General features: G+C 30.3%; 3 protein-coding genes across 3 annotated transcripts; 1 reads left to right on the forward strand and 2 right to left on the reverse strand.

The window, feature by feature from the left end:
* Positions 1–1,072: 1,072 nt before the first annotated feature.
* LOC112765379 (protein trichome birefringence-like 43) lies at positions 1,073–4,250 on the reverse strand. The gene is made up of 5 exons (XM_025811279.2): positions 3,960–4,250; positions 3,183–3,357; positions 2,920–3,101; positions 2,524–2,682; positions 1,073–1,545 (listed from the first exon to the last, which is right to left on the reverse strand). Exons 1-5 carry the CDS (start codon positions 4,205–4,207, stop codon positions 1,239–1,241), a joined length of 1,071 nt encoding a protein of 356 aa, XP_025667064.1. The 5' UTR covers positions 4,208–4,250; the 3' UTR covers positions 1,073–1,238.
* Positions 4,251–5,401: 1,151 nt separating this feature from the next.
* Positions 5,402–7,927, forward strand: LOC112765435 (protein trichome birefringence-like 43). Its single transcript, XM_025811334.2, has 5 exons — positions 5,402–5,705; positions 6,069–6,240; positions 6,344–6,525; positions 7,173–7,331; positions 7,553–7,927. Exons 1-5 carry the CDS (start codon positions 5,461–5,463, stop codon positions 7,869–7,871), a joined length of 1,077 nt encoding a protein of 358 aa, XP_025667119.1. The 5' UTR covers positions 5,402–5,460; the 3' UTR covers positions 7,872–7,927.
* Positions 7,928–10,503: 2,576 nt separating this feature from the next.
* Positions 10,504–10,965, reverse strand: LOC112762623 (uncharacterized mitochondrial protein AtMg00810-like). Its single transcript, XM_072221616.1, has one exon. The coding sequence runs from the start codon at positions 10,963–10,965 to the stop codon at positions 10,504–10,506; it is 462 nt and encodes a 153-aa protein (XP_072077717.1).
* Between the last annotated feature and the right edge of the window lie 2,445 nt (positions 10,966–13,410).

Here is a 13,410-nt window from a genome sequence, read left to right on the forward strand (position 1 = left end):
AGCCCAATCTAAAGATCGGCTTTCGCTTCCTACCGACCTTTTCAGAGGAGGTCGTATCCAACGCAGACTCCTTCCCTAAGAAGGAGATAGCTGGCAGATAACACTTATTCAAATAAGTAATTATCTCTAAAATTTCTCAACCCACTTCCAAGAGTCATATCCACCTTAAAAGGTGGAACTACTTCAACAGTGGTTATTGGTTTACCACTATAAATACACGACACCCCTCAGGTATCTCTAAGTTCCAATATTTTCTAAACCTGCTTACTCCCTTGCTGACTTAGGTATCAGAGTGTCTTTGCAGGTACTACCCCCATTCTTTCATACATACAAGTCGGATGGCGGCTCTCAGACGCAAACCAAGTCAGAGACTACCTCCTCTTAACGCTTGGGTCAATCTAACAAATTCAATCCACTAGCTTCAGGTTACCCACGTAACACTTGTGAATACAAATTATATTATTATTCTTTATTATAATCAAACTTTTTTTTCTTGAAAAAATTTTATTTAATTTTTATAAGATTTTTTTTCATTCTTATAAAATTTAAAAAGTTTGTATTTTAACGTTTGCCATTGTTTATGCTGACGGACAAAGTTAAATATTGTTGAGGGACAAGGTTAGTTGTTCACAATTAATAAATATTAAATAAAATAAATTTTAATTATTTTTAGTTAATTTATTTTGATTAGCAAATATTTTTGTAATTCATTTTTAACAATACACTAATTCTCCCTCTTCATACATGTAAAAAAAAAATTAATGAAAAGTCAAATATGACCATCATAATCACTAAAATCTTATTCATCACATAACTCATCATATATAAAATATGTACATATGCATTATCACTACAATAATTTTGGCATTTTGTGGTGATTTTGGGGTCAATTTTGTGACAGTTTTCAACCGCCGCAAAACATATTGCGACGGTTAAACCAGACACTAGAAGATGGATCGTGAGTAAATGGTTAACGCGATTTTAGCTAACCACTGAAATAATCGTTGCGTAATAAAAATGTTTTTGCGGCGGTTATTAATAATTTATCGATTATGCTATACGAACATCAAAATTAACTATTAAAATACAAAATATATGTTAAAAATAAAGTAAACCATATAATACATGTATTTATACACAAATACATTAATGATTGATTTTAATAGTAATTTTAACATAAAAATAACATTTTTGATAATTTATTCATACATGTATAGATTGATTATTGGCTCGGATCCTTATTGCAAGGATCTAAGAAGCTCTGCATAAAAGAGTTGATTCCAAGTATCAGGAACTCCAGGGAGACACCAATGGCTACAATCCATGCCATGATGCCTTGGTGAAGCATAAAGGCCTGGGTGTCCATCTTTTCTCAATTGTGAAAGCATTGTTATGTTCATCAATTTCACTGCCTTTGACATTTTACTAATCACTCTCTCCACTATTTCTTCGCCTGGAATCTTCATCAATGGAATCTTTGCCTTAAATATTGGCTCTGTTTCTTCACCGCAATGCTTCCCATCATAATTCCCCCAAGCGCTACCACTATATATTTCACAAAAATATATATGTATAAAAAAATATAATATATAAATAAATAAATAAATAAATAAATAAATAAAATAAATAGGTATCTGAGATTTTTTTAATGAATTTATATATTGCTTGTTAGAAAAATATTAAATAAGTTGTTGAAAAGTTTTTATAATGAATCAATAAGTCCTTAACAGAAAGATGAATAATGTCAATTTATAAATCTAATTTTTTAATTTTTTAGTGATTTTTTAGGAGTAATGTTAGGCAGACAAAAAAAACAGTTAGAACTTGTCTTATTTAGCATTAATTAATTATCGCAACAATTAATGAATGTTAAATAAGGTAAGTTATAACTGTTTTCTTTGGTTACCAAACATTTCCATTTTTTTAAAATAATACTTCCTTTTTTTAGAGATGTGTTTTTTGTTTTTGTTTTTTTATTTTTAATATTTTTTATTTTTTATTTTTATGAAAAAACAGTAAAAACAATAAATTTTATTTTATATTTTTACTTTTTTTTTCAAAATTTAAAAAATATATTAAAAAAAAAACAAATAAAAACACAAACTAAATACATCTTAGTTGCCTTGTTTTTACTACAGAACAAAGTAGCAATACTTGTGTAAATTAAAATCATTTTAGAATCGACTATGTTACGTGTACACCAAAATTAGCCACGAAAGTCAGCTGCCAGTATAAAATATATTTTGAAATATAAATATGCATTTAAAATAAATTAAACTACACATGTATTTATATACAAATACATTAGTGGCTAATTTTGATATATAAATAGTATTTTTATTTTACGATAGGTGAAAATTCACTAACTTCATATAAAGTTAAGAGCTGAGAGCCGTTAGATAATAATTTAGTTAAATTTATCAAATTATTTAACAATTCTCATGAAATTAACTACACAGTTGAGTTTCTACCTTTCAGATATTGTGTAATTAACATTATTAATTCATTATTTAGGGAACCTACTTAGGATGTCTTGCTGCATCTCCTCGGAAGAAGACTAGAGTCTTATGAAAATCAATGTTACTTTCCACCCACTGAGCCCATGTTGTTAGTGCCTTCTCATATGCAACCAAACGATCCATATCTTTGTGTAAATCATTACCATCCGCTATGAAATCCCACCTGCACATAACGTTCAACATTATAGCTAGTTAATTTAAAATACCAATAAATATTCATAAGAGAATATTCACGTGCAGTTAACTGCATGTGAAGTTGATAGTTGAAAAACGTTAAATAACAATTTAATCAAACATATCGAATCATTTAACTGTTTTTAACTAACAACTTTATATGAAGATAACTGCATCTAAATTTTCAATGCATATATATAGTTAATTTTGGGGTTATGGATCTCACGGAGTTGCGGTTCCAGACTGAAGCCACCATAGCCATGAATTGAAAACCAGAACATCACTCTGTTGCCACAGAGTAGCATCAGAATCGGCAATAGAACTCAGATTCAAAACACGACCGTATGAAGTGCTTTCATTTTCTACTAGGAATGGATTCCATAACAATAGTATCGTCACATTGTGATTCTACATACACCGCAATAATATGGCATAATTAATGATTTGTTCGTGATAGTAAATTCATGATGAATAACTAACTATTATTACCGGAAAGGTGAATTTGGAGAAACCGTGATGGCGAATCCCTCCAATGAATGCAACGTGACGATGGTGTGAATGAAGTATGCATGTTAATGACTGCCACTGATTAAAGCTTATTGAATCCCCAACAAACGCTATCCGTTTATTCCTTAATCTCTCCAGAAAATCCTTACCATTAAACCTGCGCACATTATTTAATTATCATTCTTTCATTAAACTAATTCTCTTTCAGTTGTTCGTGGTTTAATATTTAATTTTAATGTCCTAATATATAAAGATTTTACATATGCATTTAATTACGTATAATAAGAAAAACTAAATTGCAAAAAGATCGAAGATTATTTAGTATAGATTGTTTTCTTCACGTTAAGTTCAATGGTTCATACTTACTTATATATAGTTTGTGTTTAAAAGGGAGACTGAGAGTAAGAGATAAAGACTAAAAGATAAAGACTAAATTAAGTGATGTAAAATATAGTGAATTGAGTTATATCTTATTGTTATATTTAATTTAAGATAAATATGGAGATTGAGGAAAAGATTTAGAATTTGAAAAAGTTAAATAAAGATATTTTTAAAAATAAATATTATTAAAGTTTCAGTCTCCGATTTCAAAAATCTCAATCTTGTGATTAAAATTTTGTGTAATGAGACTAAAATTTTAGTTCCAGTCTCTAATCACTAAATACAATACTGAATTTCAGTCTCTTAATGTCAGTTTTTGTCTCTAAAAATAAATGCTACCATAGTGCGGAATCAACCTAATAGGAAAAATGATGATACCTTGGTAGGTTGCATGCATAGGGTTTCCATCTGTATTTGAGATATTCTTTATCTGGACGACCATTTTGTTGGCAATCAAAGTGCATGTTTAGATGAAAACACTCACTTGAGTTGTAAAGAGGATATGAGTCATCATAAATCCATGTTCCATGGTAGATATCACACCCCTTCAAATTATGAATCTCATCATCTTCTCCATTTACATAGCCAAAAAATTGTAGTAGTAGAACCAAAAATGCAATAACCATAGAAGATTATTAGTGTTTCAAGGCAAAAGAATAATGTTATGGAATCAGGGCATGCATGTAATGTAACCTAATAAAGATGGGGAAGTTAATTATCATCAATTATTGTATGAAGAAAACGACTTTAACGTGCGTGCATTAACATTAATAATTTAATTTGCAACCATAGCTTTTAATTATTTGATGTAATAGTATGTAGCTTTTTATTGCATCTTATTAATATTAGTTATCAATAAAAAAAAAATTTATGGCGCTGGTAATTTTTAGTATGTTTCGCTATCATTTAATCAGTATAAATATTAAATTATTTTTATAAATTCTAAAAAATATGAATATAAATTGTATTGATTTATGTGTATAAAATTTTAGTAACTATAAATATAAATTATATGCTTCTTAAGTTGCTCTCTTTATTCTTCAAACTCTCTTTTTAATTCTTAATTTCTTCAACCTAGATCTGATACCTACATTGTGAAAAAAGAAAAAGAAGGAAATTTAATTAAGGAAAAGTGTCGCAACTTAATAATAATGCACCACAAGCTAATCGTTCTCATTGGTCTTATCCAATTGAAAGCAAAGTCATTAATTGGTGATGTCCATGCTTATTATTTAGGGTTTATTATCACCATGATAAGCATGCTATGCCAGCGACATGAATAAAACAGAAATAAATTTTGGTAACATCAATCCAGTGACTCGATTTCAGGATCATTAAATTATGGTGTTATTACATTGTAAATGTGGTACACATTTTGATAACATCATCCTATTAATTTTTTATAAAAAAATCATATTCGTCCAAATAATTTGTAAAACTTTAGAGTTCGTTTGGGAAGTTTGTTTTTGAATTATGAAAAGTCATATTAATATTGTTTTGTATAATTTTAAAAGATGTTTTTAACTTTTTAAAAAGTTATTTAAGAGCTTTTGAGAAAATAAAAAATATTATTTATTTTCTTCTCAAAAACTGTTTTATCGTCCATATTTATTAAACAATTATTTCTATGATTAAAAATTTAAAAACAAAATAATTTATTTATAAACTAGTTTTAATGTAAATCTTTATATTTTAAGCTTTTTTTTAAGAAAAAAAAACTTAATTAAGTTGTTTATTCAAATCGAGCCTAAATACATATTTTAAAAATTTTATTTCCTTGCCTCTCTATTTAAGCCAATGGATACCTATTCCACATACATACCCTACCCTTTATTCTACATGATCTTGTATTATTGTTCTTGTGTCAAAAACGCAAGCCATGTTTATTGTGTTATTGGTTCTACTACTACAATTTTTTGGCTATGTAAATGGCGAAGATGAGCTTCATAATTTAAAGGAGTGTGATATCTACCATGGAAAATGGGTTTATGACGATTCATATCCTCTTTACAACTCAAGTCAATGTTTTCATCTAAATATGCATTTCGATTGCCAACAAAATGGTCGTCCAGATCAACAATATCTCAAATATAGATGGAAACCATTTGCATGTGACCTACCAAGGTATCATCATCATTCTTCAATAAAAATTACTAATTAAAAATTAATTCTCTATGCTTATTCTATATTTATATATGAGTAATACTATATGATCAATAAATATTATCATTTTTTATCAGTATTTGGATAATAATAATTTACATTCATTTTTACAGATATTTTATACACAATAAATATATATATAATTTACATTTATATTTATCAAAATTTTACGCATATAAATCGATACAATTATATCCATATTTTTCAATAAAATTAATAAAATTTATTTATTAAAAATAAATTAATATTTATATTAGCTAAAAAATAACAAAAAATTATTAAAAAATTACTGAACCCAAGAATTTCTCATATATATTCATGCAGGTTTAGTGGTAAGGATTTGTTGGAGAGAATGAGAAATAAAAGGATAACATTTATTGGGGACTCAATAAGCTTAAATCAATGGCAATCTTTCATATGCATGCTTCACTCACACCATCCTCATGCCGCATTCACTCAAGACAACGGTCATGGTTTCACTCAATTCACCTTTCTGGTTAGTTAATAATAACACTCATTAATTTATTATATTATTATTATGATTGCATTGTTAAATTGAGCTCATTATTTATATTATATATGTGTATGTTATTAATTAGAATCACAACGTATCAGTGGGATTTTCATGGAATGCATTGTTGGTAGAAAAAGAGAGCACCTCTTATGGAATGGTCTTGAATCTTGGTTCCATTTCTGATTTTGATGCTAATATGTGGCGACACAGTGATGTTTTGATCTTCAATTCATGGCTCTGGTGGCTTCACAGTGGCTCTCATAGACCGTACGTCACATTTATATTATTTAATTTTATTATTACTGTGAGTAGCGTTTGGTAAAGAGATAGAGACTGAAAGACTAAGATTGAGAGACAGAAATTCAGAGACAGAGACTAAAATAAATCTCAGTATTTTATTTCGTATAAAGTGAGAGACAAAAATTGAAATAAGAATGAAGCTTTAATTTAATTTGTACAAAAAGTAAAATTAGAATTAATTAATTAAAATGAGGGTATTTTAGGTATAAAATGTTATTAAAGTTTCAGACTCCGTCACTAAAAATTTCAGTCTCCTATGTCTCCACTTTTTGGAGGTACTGAACTATTAAAATTTTGAGGATAGAGATAGAAATTTTAGTACCAGTCTCTGAACCAATAAACATGATACTGAATCTCAGTCTCTCAATCTCTATCCCAATACCTCAAAACAAACGCTACTTTATATACATATTATAATATACAAAAATATTATATATATACTAAAATTAGTTACGTATATTTATGTATAATAAATATATAAGTTATTTAATTTATTTTTAATATATATTTTATACTAATCATTGATTTTGATAACTGATTTTAGTATACATATAGTATAGTCGTATAATATATGCATGTGACCTTAGCTTATATATATATGTGTGTATATATAGGTGGGATTTCATTGTGGATGGTGATGATTTACAAAAAGACATGGATCGTTTGGTTGCATACGAGAAAGCATTATCAACATGGGCTCATTGGGTGCAAAATAACATCGACTTTGATAAAACCCTAGTCTTCTTTCGAGGGGATTCTCCAAGACATCCCAAGTGAGTTTCTTAAATAATAATCACTAATATCGCTACTATAGTATTATAAGCTTATTAGCAGATAATTAGTTTTTTACTAACCAACGAACTATAGTTCAATTGGCATAGTCTCTCCATATTCACTTAGAGATTGCAAGTTCAAGTCTTCTGCAGACATATATTATGACGACCTTATCAAACGATATTCGTTAATTCGGTCTCTTGTGTTGGTTATTTAATAGTGCTAGCGAATGGGGGAATAACGATGGAAAGCAATGTAGTGAAGAAAGAGAACCAATAGAAGTTAGAGAAGTGAATGAGTATCGAGAACTAAAGAAACCAGCGGGTGAAGGGATTGTGGAGAGAATAGTAAGAAAGATGAGAAAGCCGGTGAGGTTGTTGGACATAACAAGATTGTCGGAGCTGAGAAAAGATGGACACCCAGGTGCTTATGCTTCATCTCATCATCAAGGCATGGATTGTAGCCATTGGTGTGTCCCTGGTGTCCCTGACACTTGGAATCACCTCTTTTATGCCGAGCTTATCAGAGCTTATGTATAAAACAATCATCATCATCATTTTATTCGTCAGCTTAAATAAGTCTCAGATATTTAAAATCAGTCTTATACATACAATAACTCATTAATCAGATTCTTAAATGAACCTAAGATATTTTATATAATAGAAATATTGTGAACAACAAAAAAAAATCATCTATATTTATGTGTCTATGCATAAAAATGTGTTAATACAATAGGTTTGATTTAATTTTGCTTATTAATATTTTTCGAGAAATGATGTTACATATGTATGTAAAAGATAATAAAGATGTATAAGAAAAATGTACATACAAATCTTTTTCCTAAAAATGTTGTTATACGTATATGGAAGAATAATAAAGTCATTTTAAATTTTTAGCTTTTTTTTGTTCTTTGAGTTAAGTTTTTGGTTCGAGACGTGTAACTGTTTATGCCCAGAAAATTCAGAATGACTAAAGCGTTTTTCTTTGTTTCATCTAATAAGATTGGACTGAATACCCAAACATGCTCTTTTTTGATCAGTTGGGCTCGTCACAGCCCAAGAGAAAAAAAAAATCAGAAAACAATGACAAAAATAAAATAAAAAAAAGAATTATATCACTTTAGATCTAGAATAGTCATCACTTATCCGTTTAAATAAGTGTCGGAGATTCAAACTGTGCATTGTATATGCAGTAATCTATTAGCCAGCGGGAGACCTTTAAATTGAGTTCAGATCTATGACAGATTAGTCATTAACCTGACAGGTTGAGAAATATAGTGGAAAAATTAAAAAACAAAAACCAAGTTAGGTTGATCTAGTAATTAGCTCACTAATATGTTTAAACAAGTGTTTGGAGTTCAAATTCTACCTTGTAGAGGCAACAACATAACCCATTAGCCGACGACAAATCCTTAAATAAAGCTCCGATTCGCAGCGAATTAGTGTTTACCCTACTGGGTTGGGGATACTATAGAAAACAAAAGAAATAAAACAAAAACAAAAACAAAAGCAATTATTAGAAAAAAACAAGTGAGATAAAATTTATTTTCTATCTTCTTTCTTATTCTTATAGTATTTATTTGTATTTTTTTTTTTAAAATAGAGAAATTCGAATCTGCAACTTCGAAGTAAATATGAAGAGACTATGCTATTTAAGTTACAGATAGTTGACATATTTATTTGTACCTATAGTTGGCTATATATCTAGGATTAATTAGTCAATCTCTCTTAATTATTTATTTGATCTCTAGGTCTTACAGTTTATTTTGAATAATTAGCTAGACTCTCATCAATCAAGCATCGTAAAACAGAATCTAACATGCTGCATGTTGGTTGAAATCATAGGTCATTGATTAATCATATATACACTACGCGCACACACACATAGACAATAGATCGCATATAGATTTGCATGCAAATATATAAAATAATACTACAAATATCGCTATGACTTATGCATCACATGATAAATAATTATGAATAATCTCTAATAGTGTGCCTTTAATTTGATTAATTCCAACTTGTACATATTTTTTCATGTTATACTACTATAAAAGAACCCTAGAATATAATAATATAATATAAAGTGATGATGATATGTATAAAAATTATGGCCTATTGCATGATTTTTTTTCAATAGATTTTAATTTTTATGCAATAATTTTATATTATTATTATATCATAAAAAATAACTAATTTTTAAATGTTATAACTATTTAAAAAGTTATTTAAATACATCAATCCAATAAGATCATTGCATACAAATTATTCAAAAATACTATATATACATAAAAAACAATCACCAAATTTGATAGGTGTTTTAAATGTTTATAATATGAAGAGATCAAATATTATTTAAAAGTTATTAGTTTATTTTGATGTTTTAATTTTTTTATTTAGTTATTAGATTGAGCTTTATGTTTGTAGACTTTAGAGTTTTCTTTATTTAACTTAATAAGATGTTATAAATACCTCATTAGCTATTGTAGTCGTAGTATTGAGTGATTAAATGTGCCAAAATACTTTTTGATTTCGTGACGAAATCATGGTGTGAACAAGTGAGGTTGAGTGGGCCAATGAGTTATAACTCAAATGGCATAGTCTCCCTATACTCAACTAAGAGGTCGCGGGTTCAAGTTAAAAGGTTTTCTATGAAGAAAGCTTTTCACAGCAAGTAAAACAGAGGAAGAAAAATGTGAATCTGTAAAATTGATTATTAGAATAGAAGCCAACACTTTACACAAGTGTTCTCAGGTTTATATAAGCTCAGAAGAAAAATCAAATGACTCAATAACTAACACCTAAATACCTGCCTTATCACTTAGCAGCTAGGTTACACTTTCTTGACTTTTCTTGAGCTCATCTTGATCTTGTTTTACAATACTACCCTTAACACTCCCGGAAAACTCGAGTGAGGCCTCTAAATCACTTGAAGTTTGTCCTTCAACCTCTGAAAAGCAATCACTGAGAGGGGATTTGTTAATATATCAGCTACCTGTTCGTTCCCTGGAATGTGGACCATATGGAGAGATTTGGACTTTAGCTTCTCTCGAATAATTTGAACATCAAGTTGAAAATGCTTGGTACAATTATGCAGCACTGGATTTGCTGTGAGTGACACGGTGCTGAGGTTATCACAGAAAATAGTGGGGACTGTTTTGAGAGGAATCATCTATTCAGCAAGTAAATTTGTTAACCAGACCAACTCCCCTTCATAGGCAGCTAGACTCCTGAATTCTGCCTCTGTTGAGCTTCTACTGATCGTGGTCTGCTTCCTGCAACACCAAGTAATCAAATTAGGCCCTAAGAAAACACAATAACCTGTTACAGACCTTCGATCCTCCAAGTCTGCTGCCCAATCTGCATCAGCAAACCCATAAAGCCTATAATCTGTGCTTGGATGGATCAAAATTCCATGCTCTTTTGTGCCTTGCAGATACCTTAACAGCCTCTTTACTACCTTCCAGTGAGCAAGCAAAGGACATTGCATAAATTGACTTATCTTGCTTACTGCAAAAGATATGTCTGGCCGTGTGATACACAAGTATTGCAATGTTCCTACCACAATTCTATATAGTTTTGCGTCATCAAACTTCTTAGAACCACTGGACAGCAATTGTAAGGATGAAACCATAGGTGTAGCATTGGGCTTGCTTCCCCATGCCTATTTTAGATAACAAATCAATTATATACTTGGTTTGGGATAGATGAAGTTGACCTTGAGGAGTCTTTTTAACCTCTATTCCCAAAAAATAACTTAGCTTCCCTAGATCTTTTAGAGAAAAAACTTTATCTAACTGCTGTATCATGTTAGCTATGTCACTATTATGGCTACCAGTGATAATGATGTCATCTACATAACATAAAATGTACATCACCGAATCTGGTTTATGTCTAATAAAAAGAGACGAGTCTGACTTAGAACTGCAGAAACCAAATGAGTTTAGTGTTGTACTTAATTTATCAAACCATTCCCTAGGTGCTTGTTTTAAACCATATAGAGATTTATTTAATTTACACACATATGAATCAGAGTTTGTTTCAAAACCAATTGGTTGATGCATATAGATAGTTTGATGAAGATCACCATTTAAAAATGCATTGTTAAAAATCAAATTGACGAATTGTCCAATCGTGTGATAAAGCAATGCATAAAATAAGTATCACAGTTGTCGGTCTAATCACCGACTAAACACTTGTTCAAAATCAAAGCCTTCAAATTGGTGAAAGCCTTGGGCAACCAATATGGCTTTGTACTTCTGAACAGTACCATCCGGCTGTCTTTTAACAGCAAAAATCCACTTACACCCAATGATTTTGGTATTGGGTGGTGTTGGAACTAAGGTCCAAGTTTTGGTTCTCATCAAGGCATGAAATTCCTCATTCATGGCATTGTGCCAATGCGAAAATTTTAAAGCAACAGCTACAGATTTTGGGGGTTGATCAAAATAGTTATTAGTTAAAATAGTTGTTGTTGTTAAAGCTTTTGGTCTTGATGAGCCAGTTTTGGACCTTGTTAACATAGGGTGAGAATTTTGCATATTAGAAGAAGTGATGGAGGTATGAGTATGATTATGTTGAGATTCAGTTTCCAATGATGGAAGCTGACTCTCTATACCTGTGTTGAGTTCCATTGAAGATGATGGGACAGTAATATAGGCAGGGTCATCAGTGGTTGGTTGTGTTGGGAATGAATTGAATTCCTGTCCGTGATGCTGAGAGAGGTGACTTGTTGTAGTAGGAGGTGGTTTCACAGTAGTGGCAGTTGATTTATGAAACAAGGCAGGACCTTCAGTGTGATGATATTGAGCAGAATTAAGAGCTGAACCTGCATTATCAACTAGAAGCAACTGTGTATATGGAAATTCAGATTCATCGAATATCACATGCCTAGTAATATAAATTTTTCCACTTTGTGACAAGCATTTATAGCCTTTGAAGTTAGGTGCATAGCCTAGAAAAATACATTTAAGAGATCTGTGTTCTAATTTATGTTTGTTATAAGGTCGAATGTATGGATAACAACTACTAACAAATATTCTAAAGAGAGTGTAATCTGGTTTCTTGCCAAATAATTTTTCATATGAAGGCAAATTCGACAGAACCTGAGTTGGGGTTCGATTAATTAAATATGTTGAAGTGAGGACAGCTTCATCCCAATACACTAGAGGCATTGATGCAGTAGAGAGCATAGCAAGACTCATTTCTATGAGATGCCTATGCTTTCTTTCTGCAGTCCCATTTTGTTCATGAACATAGAGACAAGAAAATCGACGAAGAATACCTTCAGATGCTAAAAATTGAGAAAAGGCATTAGAGGTATATTCTCCTCCATTATCTGTTTGTAACTCTTTAATCTTATAACCAGTCAATTTTTCTATATATAGTTTGTATTGTTGAAAAGTTTTAAAGACCTAGACTTGTGAACAAGTAAAAAATAAAGGTATATCTCGAATAGGCATCAATGAAAGTCACATAATACTTGAATCCAAGATGGGAAACATATGGTGCAGGCCCCACACATCAGAAAAAACAAGATCAAGAGGTGCAAAATATAAAGTATTGGATTCTTGAAAAGGTAACTTGTGCATTTTTGCTTGTGCACAATTATCACAAACATGGATACCTGAATTAACATTCTTATTTGGTGTCTGAATATTACATTGAGATAGTACAAGTTTAACAGATTTTAAAGATGAATGTCCTAGACGTTTATGCCACAAATCTAAAACTGAACATGATATAGTAAAAACAATAGGAGAATTTGTTGATTGAGAAGGGGGAGGCACAACAACATGGGTAAATTGATATATCCCTCCTCTACGTATACCTTGTAAGAGAACTTTCTGTGTAAAATGACATTTAACAAGGCAGAAATTAGCATGAAATTCAAAGTATACATAATTGTCCTGAGCAAATTTTGAAATACTAATTAAATTCTTAGTGATATGAGGTGTGTGTATCAATTGTTGTAACTTAAAGAATCGTTTAGAGTCTAGAGAATATAAGAAAGAGTTGCCAATGTGAGAAATAGAAATAAATGCACCATTACCTACTTGAACCTGTTCAGGTCCGGTGT

This window comes from Arachis hypogaea, chromosome 17 (assembly GCF_003086295.3).
Source record: "Arachis hypogaea cultivar Tifrunner chromosome 17, arahy.Tifrunner.gnm2.J5K5, whole genome shotgun sequence".
Lineage (NCBI taxonomy): Eukaryota > Viridiplantae > Streptophyta > Magnoliopsida > Fabales > Fabaceae > Arachis > Arachis hypogaea.